Raw genomic sequence first — 12,004 nt, forward strand, 5'->3', positions numbered from 1 at the left:
TATGGTAAAATCCATCAAAATGCAAAATGTGAGTACCTTCTGAGACAGCAATTCCATTTCATGGATTAGGTCCTACAGATATATTACCAAAAACAGGTAAAAGTATATGTAAAAAAGTGTTCTTAACGGAAGTTTATTAACATATAAATGTAGGAGACAATCTAAATGTCCATGTACAGGGAACCAGGTAATACTTCATACAATAGTCATAGAATGAAAAACTCTATGAGGCCAGTAAAGAGAAAGATACATATACAGACTTATAATGGAAAAATACTGTAACATAACTAAGGAGTAAAATTAAAAAGAAAAACAAGAAAATAAATTAAATAGTGGTCAGAGGTTAACAGCAGGGAAGACAGAAGGTTATAATTAGGAAGAAGCACACAGGATAAGTTAAAGGAGTACATTGAAAGCAAGTCACTCTTGCTTTTCCACGAAGTTCAAAAGATTAACTCTAAAATATGGTATATGAATTAGAAGTGGTTTTTATCTTTGAAAGTTCTTGACAAACTATTCTCTTGTAATAAATCTTTTACTGGGGCAAGGGCATATTTCCAGGTGACTACATGAGGCTAAGAAGAACACATTTTTGTGGTTACATGAAGTTAATTCACCTCAAAAAAGGAAACTATTTAAAAATCGTGCCATTTATAAAATAACAGATATTAAAACTTATACCTGGTATAAAATACTCAATATAAAAGCTATTCACAGTATGACAATATTGTTACTTCTAAAGTGTATTTTAATTTTTTTAACGTTTACTTTTGAGAGAGAGAGAGAGTGCGAGTGGGGGAGAGGCAGAGAGAGAGGGAGAAAGAAACTGAAGCAGGCTCCAGGCTCCAAGCTGTCAGCACAGAGCCCGACATGGGGCTTAAACTCATGAACCACGAGATCATAACCTGAGATGAAGTCAGACGCTTAACCAACTGAGCCACCCAGGCACCCCTTTAAAGTATATTTTAAAAGTTCACTAACCTTTCTGCAGATAACCACCCTGACATTTATATGTGTCCTGTGAGATATATATACCATGGACAACAGATCTTTGAAATTAATAGCAGGATCTACGGTGGGGAAAAAACAAAAAGTTAAAATTGAATTCCAGAGATAGCCAAAGAACTATGAGTGATGGTTAATGAAATAATTGTTTTCATTTTTATTTTATTTTTCTTGCTGTCAACAATAGACAGCCTTTGGTTTTTTCTAGCTTTGCTAAGATACAATTGACATAAAACTGCATAAATTTAAGGTGTAAAACATGATGATCTGATATTCGTATATATTGTAAAATAATTACCACAATAAGGTTAATTAACATCCATCACCTCACATAGTTACCATTTTCCTATCACGGTGGTTAACTTTTAAGATCTGCTCTTAGCAGCTTTCAAGTCCATAATACAGCACTGTTAACTATAGTCACCATGCTGCACATCAGATCCCAGAACTTATTCATCTTATAACTGGAAGCATGTACCCTTTGACCACCTCATTCATTTGCCCCACCTCCCACCCCACCCCAGCAACTAGCAATCTGTTCTCTGTTTCTAGGAGTTTGGTTTTTTTGAATTTCTCAACATACGTGAGACCGTACAGTATTTGTCCTTCTCTGACTTAATTTCACTTAACATAATAATGTCTTGCAGGTTAATGTGTTACAAACGGCAGGATTTCCTTCTTTGTTGTGGCTGAATAATATTCTTTTATATATACATATACACACACACATAACACATTCTTTATCCACTCATGCATCAGCAGACGCTTAGGCTATTTCCATGTCTTAGCCATTATAAACGATGCTACAATGAACATGCAGATAATTCTTTGAGATAGTGATTTCATTTTCTTTGGATATATACCCAGAAGATGGATTGCTAGATCATATGATAGTTCTATTTTTAATGTTTGGAGGAACCTCCATACTGTTTTCTATAATGGCTGCACTAATTTGCATTCCCAGCATCAATGGACAAGGGTTTCCCTTTCTCCATAACTTCACCAGCACTTGTTATCTTTTGTCTTTTTGATAATAGCCATCTTAATATGTAAGACCTGCTATCTCCTTCTGGTTCTGATTTACATTTCCCTTATGATTAAAGATGTGGAGCACCTTGTCGTCTACCTGCTGGCTACTTGTATGTCTTCTATGCAAAAACTGTCTATTCAGGGGGCAGCTGGGTGGCTCAGTCATGATCTCACAGTTCGTGGGATCGAGCCCCCCTCAGGCTCTGCGCTGTTGCCGTGGATCCTGCTTGGGATTCTCTCTCCCTCTCTCTCTGCCCCTCCCTGCTTGTGCTCTCTCTCTCTCAAAATAAATAAATAAAACTTAAAATAAGTCTCATCAGGTCCTTTGCTCATTTTTTTAACATTTTTTTATTTTTTGAGAGAGCGTGCACATGTGCATGTGCACGCAAGTGAGGGAAAGACAGAAAGGGAGGGAGAAAGACTCCCAAGTAGACTCTGAGCTGTCAATGCAGAGCCCAGCGTGGGGTTGGATCCCACAAACCATGAGAGTGTGACCTGAGCAGAAACTGAGTCAGATGTTCAACCGAGTGAGCCACCCAGGCACCCCCTTTTGCTCATTTTTAACTGGAATTTTTTTTTGCTATTATATTATATGATTTCCTTACGTATTTTAGATATTAACCTCCTCTCAGATATTTGATTCACAAGTATTTTCTCCCACCCTGTAGACTGCCTTTTCATTTTGTTGGTGGTTTTTCTCACTGTGCAGAAGCTTTTTAGTTTGATGTTGCCTCATTTATTTTGCTTTTGTTGCTAGTGCTTTTGGGGTCATATCCAAAAAGTCATTGCCAAGACAAATGTCAAGGAGCTTTTCCTTATGTTTTCTTCTAAGAGTTATATGGTTCAGGGTTTACATTTAAATCTTTAATCCATTTCAAGTTAATTTTTGTGAGTAGTGTGAGATAGGGGTCCATTTTCATTCCTTTGCATATGAATATCCAGTTTCCCAACACCATTCATTGAATAGACTATTTTTCCTCCACTGAGTATTCTTGGATCTCCTGTCAAATATTAGTTGACCAGATATACATTGTTTTATTTCTGGGCTCTCAATTCTGTTCCAATGGTGTATGTATGTTTCGATTACTCTAACAGTTTGAAATCAAGAACCATGATGCCTCCAGCTGCATTCTTTTTGAAGTTCTCTCTCAAAGAATGAACTGGGGGTAACAGTTACATAATGCTGAAATAACTCTCATTTAAAATAAGGATTATACATATGTTTAAATCTTACAAAGAAAATAGATTTAGAATATTTGACATTCTCCTGAGTAAGCCCTAACTGTTCTTTTCTTTTATTGCCTGAAAATACTATCCATACTGTTATAATATACATTATTTATCTTTTTATGTACATATCTTATATCTTATGTACTTGTCTTATCAATGAGAAGGTAAACCAATCAAAGCGAAGAACCTTATCTTACGCCTTTTAAACCCCCAGCATCTGACATAAACACTATAGTTTGTCGTAAGTACTAAAAAATTTTATTAAAAAAAATGAGAAGCAAAAAAGAATATCTGAAATTAAGGATTTACGCTCCCTAAAAAAAAAAGATAAAATGTTTTGTATGTATTTTCTCTAGCATCTTTTCCTTATAGAGAACTCAATTATTTACTAATCAATCAATAAATTTCTACTGAAGGCCTATGGCACTATGCTATGCCCTGGGGAGATAATAACAAAAAAGATAGATAAAAAATAGTACCTAATAAAGCCCTGCTGAATCAAATAACAGGTAATTTAAAAAGTAACCTGAGGAAGGAAGGGAAAAAAAACCTTCAGGAAAAAAACTGAGACTATCAAATACAATTATGCTACTATGAAGAACATTTCTTAAATATATCAGTATTATCAGCCTTAGTCATACCTGTATTTATAATTTGATTGGTGAGGCTTTTAATGAGATTGGCATTAACGGGTGCTTCATTAAGAAGAAGTCCCAATCCTGAATAGCCAACTTCTCTGAGCCGAATGCGCTGTTTACTTCGTTCATAAACATTCGTGCATTTCAACATTTGTTCCATAACCTGGTTACAACAGTAATATATTTTTCTCAACACAGAGAACTAAGGACAGTCTGTCACTATTTAAAATAATTTAAAATTTCCTTTTTAATGGCTAAGGCTTAGATGGAAACAAACCCTACAGTCTCCAAGAAGAACAAAGATATGCTATGAAAGAAGAAAAAGATACTTCTAGATCAATCTCATAATTTGTATAACACTTATGTAACAGTTATCAAAATAATTTTCGAGAACAAGGAAACATTTTGTAAAAGAAAACAACCATATACTAAAATGGGAGAATGAATTAATAATCCCATACCTCTTGCAGTGAGATCAACATTTAAAAGTGAGACATTGAAACCCTAGGTACAGGGTAATTTTGGCAGAGTATCATGAACAATCCATATAAGGTCATTTTTGGAGAAATAACATTTAATCTCCATAAAGGAAAGCTTATTTGGGCAGATGCTTTGAAGAGCAGCCATGGGGGGCACCATAATTGATACTCAAAAGAGCCTATGCCAGATCATTTTTATTACACCCTTGTTTTCCAAAGTTTCGGGATTCCAAACACAGTCAATCCAAACTTGACCCCATAAATAGACTTTATAACATAACACTAATGATATAAGAGGAAACAACTGCCACAAGCAATTAGGCATAATGAGTAGAATAAATCATGAAAAGTAGAAATAGGACCAATTCCTCTGTTTTTTAACAAAAAAGGTTAAGTGGGTAGCTTCAACCGAAGCTCAAACTGACTACTTTGGATAGCTTAACAAAATATTCAATATCCTCTGACAAGTTACCAACCTCTCTGGCCTCAGTTTCTTTATCTGTAAAATGGGAATAATAATATTCACTTCATAAGGTTTTTGCAAGGACTAAGATAGCTAATATATGAAGAATATATTACTGCCTGACAAATAGTGGTGCTACATAAAGTCAGTTATTACTATTAACTGCTAAAATGTGTGACCTGCCATGAAGACCCATGGTAAGTCAAGAGACAGAACAAAACGAGTGAAAGGGAGTGGGAGGTATAGGCTTCCAGTTAGCTCACAGGAATAAAAGGTACAGCACAGGGAATATAGCCAATGGCATTGTAATACGTTATATACTGACAAATGGCAGCTAGACTTGAGGTGAGCAAAGCATAATGTACAAACATGTAGAATCACTACGTTGTATGCTTAAAACTATTATAATACTGTGTCAATTATGCTGAAAAAAAATTTTTTTATAGAAGGCAAAAAACGGAGATGGTAAGTTTTATACAGAGAATGATATAACCAAGTGGATTTTCCACTGAAAGAATTGATCAGATATCCATACAGTTTTTAAATATTCAAACAGTAAAAACGCAAAAAATATGTATCAAAACAAACTGAACAGTTTAAAATTAGATAGAAGTAGGTATGAAAAAAGAATTTACATTCATGAAATGAATATTTACAATTCATATACTCACAAATATCCCCAAATATAAAGATGTTTAAGAAATGTTTATACCTTAAAAATGATTTCTCTTAGTCTGTCAGAGTACTTCTGATTTAAGAGCAAGGCATAAAGTATGTCAGCATTTCCTGGTTCAAACAGCAGTAAGAAAAGCTGACCTCTAGTTGGGCTGGTACGCAGGAGACTGAAGAGCATATCCAAAATTCCAAAGAGCTTTTAAAATTAAACAACACAAAACAAACAACCACATTCATACATGGAAGCACAAATACAGTCATAAACCACAGTTATTTATCTAAATCATATATACCCTAATGTTGTAGCTTAACTGGACTATCTGATGTCTTATGAAATAGCCCTGCCTCCTACCTCCATTATGCTTTTGGCTTGTTTCCTTTTGTGTAATCCTCTCAACCCACATATTCACCTGCTGAATATACCTATAGTGCTATAACCACATGAAAAGCCATGTCTTCCATAAAGCCTTTCCTGGTCTCCTCAACATGTAATATGCAAACCTCATAGGACTTTGTATCTCTCTTACAAATATTATTATATTCTTTTTTTGTTTGTTTCAAGATTATTTATAAAGCTCTCTTACCTACCCTTGCCTCCATTAGGCTAAAAGAATGATATAACTCATTATTATATACCTATAATATCTTACTATGATTCTGTGTAAGTAAGCTTTCAGTAAATAACTCTTTGACTAAATTGACCAAGAAAACACCATTGGCAATGAATCACAGCAGGTGGCAATACAGCTATTATGAAATAAGGTAGCTATCATTACTCTAAATAAAAACAAGCTTCTGAAGTAGTCTAATCTTACAGAGAAACAGCATAAGTTAACTCATCTATATAATATTAATGATGAAGTCCTGTAAGCACTGAGTACACAAAGAATACTTCATTGAAAAGCACAAAATATTTGAGTCAATATAAATTAAGGCTGCTCAAGTTTGGTGTTGAGAAAGAGCACAGAAATAGTAAATATACTTGGGTTCTATTCCTAGGTTTGTCAGCTGTATGACTTTTTAAGTCACCTAATCTTTCTGAATATATACTTCCAAATGTGCAAATGGGAAGGTTACTTCCTGGTCCGTACATTTAAAAAAATTTTTTTAATGTTTTTTAAATTTATTTTTGAGAACGAGACAGAGCACAAGCAGGAGAAGGGGGGGGGGGTGTGGAGAGAGAGAGAGAGAGAGAGAGAGACAGACGGAGACACAGAATCCAAAACAGGCTCCAGGGCTCCAAGCTGTCAACACAGAGCCTAACACAGAGCCTGACACAGAGCTTGAACTCACAGACTGTGAGATCATGACCTGAGCCAAAGTTGGATGCTTAACCAACTGAGCCACCCAGGCGCTCCCTTGTCTGTATATTTTATATCGGTGGTTTGCAAATTTTACCATGCGCCACAATCACCTGGAAGACTTGGTTCAGCAGTTTTGCATTTCTAACAAGTTCCCAGGTAATTATGGTCAGGAACCATACACTGAGAACCACTGTCTTACAGAGTAGTTCTGAGGTATAAATGAAATGAATAATGTATATATAAAAGTACCTAAAAATAGAAATATAATTTACTCTTTATGCAAGATTCTTATAAACCTATGTTAAATTCATGTTAGAAATCTGTCCAGTATCTTTGATAACAGGTAAATGTATATTATGTGGCCTATAAAAATAGTCTTCAGAAGTGCCAAAGCAACTACTTCCAGATACTACTTTCTAGCTACTTAAAATATTTTATTACATTACCAACTACTTTATTAAACTTATAGTTAGGAGATAAAATTTACTTCTTCAACTGCATAATATCGTATTATATCTAATAAACATTTTACTCTTAAAGTATGTTTACAAATATTTTTTTTAATGTTTTTATTTATTTTTGAACAGAGAGAGACAGAGCATGAGCAGGGGAGGGGCAGAGAGAAGGAGACACAGAATCCAAAGCAGGCTCCAGGCTCTGAGCTGTCAGCACAGAGCCTGACATGGGGCTCAAACTCACAGAGTGTGAGATCATGACCTGAGCTGAAGTCAGACGCTTAACCGACTGAGCCACCCAGGTGCCCCTAACGTATGTTTAATATATATGTAATTTTAAAAGAAGATGATGTAGCAACTTAAGTGTGGGGGAAAAAAGTTATCTGGAGCATGATACCTGTTCTTCTTCATTGATAGCAGCTATGTAACCCATAATACTTTGTATCTCTTCATGAGTTCCACCTTTGCACAGAAAATATTTAATTAGTCCATACAAAGAAGTCCTTATTGTTCGAATGTCATCTACAGACAGCTCACTGTATTTACAATCACTCCTGGAAAAGAAAGTAAAATGCGAGAATTGAAATTTAAAATTTTTATAGTTTAGTGCTTTTTTATACACAAGAATTCATAGTATAAAAAAAGATGTGTCCATGTTTCATGGTATCTGTTTTTTCTTTTTAAGGAAAACCTTTTAAAGCTAGGAGTTGCAATGACAAAGATAAAAATAGTTAAAACAGCTTCTTTTATTTATTTACTTACTTACTTATTTATATTTTAGAGACAGAGGACACATGAGCAGGGGAGAGGGAGAGAGAGAGAATCTCAAGCAGGCTCCACACTCAATGGAGCCTCATGCGGGGAGCGATCCTATGACCTTGGGATCATGACCTGAGCCAAAATCAAGTCAGACGCTCAACCGACTGAGCCACTCAGGGGCCCCTAAATAGTTTATATATATTTAAACAATACTAAGGAGAAGACACAGTTGTAAGTGCTTTACACATTCTTAATTATTTAGTTTAATCCTCAAAACAACCATAGGGTGTCACAGGTTTATTATCTCCTTGTCACAGACACAACTTAAGAAGAGAAATTTGAGTAAGTTACCTACAGCCAGTTGATGAAACATAAGATTCAAACCCAATATATGTGATACATTGTTCATCATTTTAACCTCCACATTTTCCTGTCTCTCTGAAGTTAAAGGATATTAGAATTTCTGGAAAATAAATAATCTAGAAATTCCAACCCAGTGGCAGGCAGAAAACAGTATCGAACTGAGAAGGAACAAGGACATCATACCCATAATAAATCCTAAGTGTATCTAGGAGAAACTGCACACCGTACTTCTTTCGGAAAACTCTCCTGCTGTCTTTGATGATGGTGGAAAGATACTGTATATGACCTAAAATACAAAGTTCACCCTTAAATGATATGCCTAAAATAAAATCCCAAAAATAGTTATAAATTTCTAAAACAATTGTAAAATTTGATCCAACAGCCTGCTCTCTCACCAATTCGGAAGGGAAAATCTCCACGGTTCCAAATACGAAAGTCAAAGAGTAAATACTGATACATTTGTTGCAGGAGCTGCATATTTTTCTCTAATGATACCTGTTCAATTAGTAACTGAATTGCCATCAATACATTAACATCCATCAAGGCACTTGGCACCTGAAATCCAAACAGATGAGGGCTCTGTAAATTTCAGCTTAATTATCATTAAGCTACATTTAAATTACAAATGATTAATTCAGAATATCTACTAAGTATGAGAATCTCTGTTACAAAAATATAAACAACTTAAACTTTAATTTTTCCGATGTCTGCTAGAACATATTTTCCTAATGTCATATTCCTAAAATCATATTTAACAAAGATCCCAAATACCAATGTTAACAAAGTCCTATATACAAAGATTATACACTATTATGTAAGATTACTAATTCTTATAAAAATGTGATTAAGAGTAGGATAAAATACCTGCTTGTGAAATAAAATTACATCCACTAATATAAATGAAGCCATAGTAGTGTAATTTAAAATAATATTTACCTAGTAGGAAAAAAAACCCTAAAGACAAACTGCTAATTACAATCATTAGCCACATCTGCAAACTTGTTAAATTTGTGCTCACCTTCTGAAGTAAGGCACCAAGAGTGGCAACTCCATGGGAGTGAATAAGATTGTCCTGGTTGATGGGATGTCTTTGAATAAAGTGTTTCACAATCAAGATAAATGTTGCAATTAGATTTTTCTCTAATCTTGACTCTGAGGAATTGTGAACATGTCATTAATGATCATATTACTCTAAATCATTTTTATAACACATTTTCTATATCATAATGCATATAGTAACAAACAAGAATTTGGTTGAGCAATTTGCCTCCAAAGGTCACTTGCAGAATGCAAATATCAGAGAAAGCAGCAACTGCATATTGTATACTTACATACACATGGAAACATTTTTTTCTACCATAAGTTTAGCAATGCTGTTATATTTCCATTAACAGGAGAAACTGAGGACAATCAAGAGTAAAACCAACATCTTAATTTTTCTGACTAAAGTATTAATGAACTTTCTGAATTACATTAGTAAAATTAGGGATGGGCTGCTTCAGCTACAAATGGTTAAATTTCTTCCTAAGGGTGGCAAGACATTTTAACCTATTTTTCAATTAATTCTCAAATTTCTCAATGACTATTGTGTGTTAATTTCATCTTAATACCTGAAGCCTTTGTGGAGGTCAATACCACCCAATCTCCTTCTACAGGTGTTACCAATTCAGAAACTGTACTTTCATTCATTCCTTCAGAAATCTGTCCTTCACCAAAGTGGCTGATTTGTTCCAACAGAGGAAACAGTACATTTAATCCACCTATACAGTTTATGATGTCCTGAAAAAGAAAATTACAATCTTTTAATCTTATAAAACAAGAGCAATTTTGTCATTTAACACCCACACAGCATGTGTGACATTAAAAATGTGCTGAACTGGGGCGCCTGGGTGGCGCAGTCGGTTAAGCGTCCGACTTCAGCCAGGTCACGATCTCGCGGTCCGTGAGTTCGAGCCCCGCATCAGGCTCTGGGCTGATGGCTCGGAGCCTGGAGCCTGTTTCCGATTCTGTGTCTCCCTCTCTCTCTGCCCCTCCCCCGTTCATGCTCTGTCTCTCTCTGTCCCAAAAATATATTAAAAAAAAAAAAAAAAGTTGAAAAAAAAAAAATGTGCTGAACTTTCAGGCAATGTACAAGATAGCCTTAAGCTAAAGGAACCTTAATTCAGGGAGATGCTTTGAAGAGTAGCCACAGGGTGGGAAGTTGCACAGGGTGGGGGACACCTGGATGGCTCAGTAGGTTAAGCGTCCTGCTCTTGATCTCAGCTCAAGTCTTGATTCAGGGTTGTGAGTTCAAGACCCATGTTGGGCTCCATGCTGGGCATGAAGCTTACTTAAAAAAAAAAAATGTAGCTAGGGGGATCACCATAATTAATACTCAAGAAACACCATGACAGACCATTTTTACCACACCTTTGTTTTCCAAAGTTTAGGGATTCCAAACACAAGCAATCCAAACTTGACCCCATAAGTAGACTTTATAATGTAACACTAATGATATGAGGAAACAACTGTCATAAGGCAATTAAGTATAATAAACAAAATAAATTAAGAAAAAAATCATTTGGTGGTAGAAATATGACTGACTCCTCTACTTTTAGTTAACAAAGAAATTGAAGTGGGTGCCTCTGAATGTGAAAATGACTATTTTGAATAGCTTAACAAAATACAGTCCATATTCTTTGACAAGTTAGTAATCTCTCTGGCCTGAGTTCCTTCATCTGTAAAATGAGGATAATAATTCCCACTTTGTAAAGTTGTTACCAGGATTAAGTAAGCTAATAAATGAAAATGAACTGGTACTACCCACCCAAGGTTAGCCATTATTAAATGCTAAAATATTCTGAGCTGCCATCTAGAAAGTTTCATTCTTTACACAACCCTCTTCATACTTTTTGTCTTCATGCTGATATTTTTTTTAACATTTAAAAAAGTATTTTATCTCTGAGAGAGAGAGAGAGAGCGCGCACACGCAAGCAGGGGAGGGGCAGAGATAGAGGGGGACAGAGGATCTGAAGCAAGCCCTATGCTGACAACGGTGATCCTGATGCAGGGCTTGAACTCACAAACTGCGAGATCATGACTTGAGCTGAAGTCAAACACTCAATCACCCCTTTCATGCTGATTTTTAAAAGCTATGTATAGTAAGCAAATTAAGTTTTTAGATGGCAAGTATTTTTTTTTCAGTTGTCATGTAACTTTTTTTGTGTTTGATTGTGCTTCAGTATAAAAATACAATGATCCTTTTCTTATTAACTCTGATCCCATATGATTTCCCCATAGCTGTATCTCAAGGCACCAAAAATTACTTTGATTTTTAAGTATAATGTATGGCACAAATAATCAGCTTTCTATATATAAGTAATACATGAGAACTAGCCTTGTAAAACCAATCTCATAAGTGACAGCAAAAGTTAACTTATGTAAGGGCAAATGCTACATATCTTACTACTTTAACAGATATGATTAAGTGGTCTTATCTCACAAAGAGAAAAATGCTTTATACCACATAACATGAGACTAACATTAATTAATGGATTCATTTTTATACAGGCAGAACTATCCTAATAATGTCTGTTCCATTGAAACAATAAGCATATTTGATTGG

At 35.1% G+C, this 12,004-nt stretch overlaps 1 protein-coding gene across 3 annotated transcripts in view; it reads right to left on the minus strand.

Annotated features, from left to right (window-relative positions):
• The window catches only part of NBEAL1 (neurobeachin like 1), a 176,095-nt gene that overhangs the window by 82,143 nt on the left and 81,948 nt on the right, over positions 1-12,004 (minus strand). For all 3 annotated transcript variants that reach the window (XM_053906042.1, XM_053906037.1, XM_019446321.2), the window contains 8 exons: positions 10,011-10,179; positions 9,419-9,552; positions 8,796-8,955; positions 8,584-8,686; positions 7,676-7,832; positions 5,557-5,715; positions 3,906-4,065; positions 982-1,070 (listed from right to left, as the gene is read on the minus strand). In XM_053906042.1, coding sequence (XP_053762017.1) covers positions 982-1,070; positions 3,906-4,065; positions 5,557-5,715; positions 7,676-7,832; positions 8,584-8,686; positions 8,796-8,955; positions 9,419-9,552; positions 10,011-10,179 — 1,131 coding nt within the window. The remainder of the gene's footprint in view (positions 1-981; positions 1,071-3,905; positions 4,066-5,556; positions 5,716-7,675; positions 7,833-8,583; positions 8,687-8,795; positions 8,956-9,418; positions 9,553-10,010; positions 10,180-12,004) is intronic.

The sequence above is a fragment of the Panthera pardus genome, unplaced genomic scaffold, assembly GCF_024362965.1.
Source record: "Panthera pardus isolate Hobbes unplaced genomic scaffold, ASM2436296v1 HiC_scaffold_10, whole genome shotgun sequence".
Lineage (NCBI taxonomy): Eukaryota > Metazoa > Chordata > Mammalia > Carnivora > Felidae > Panthera > Panthera pardus.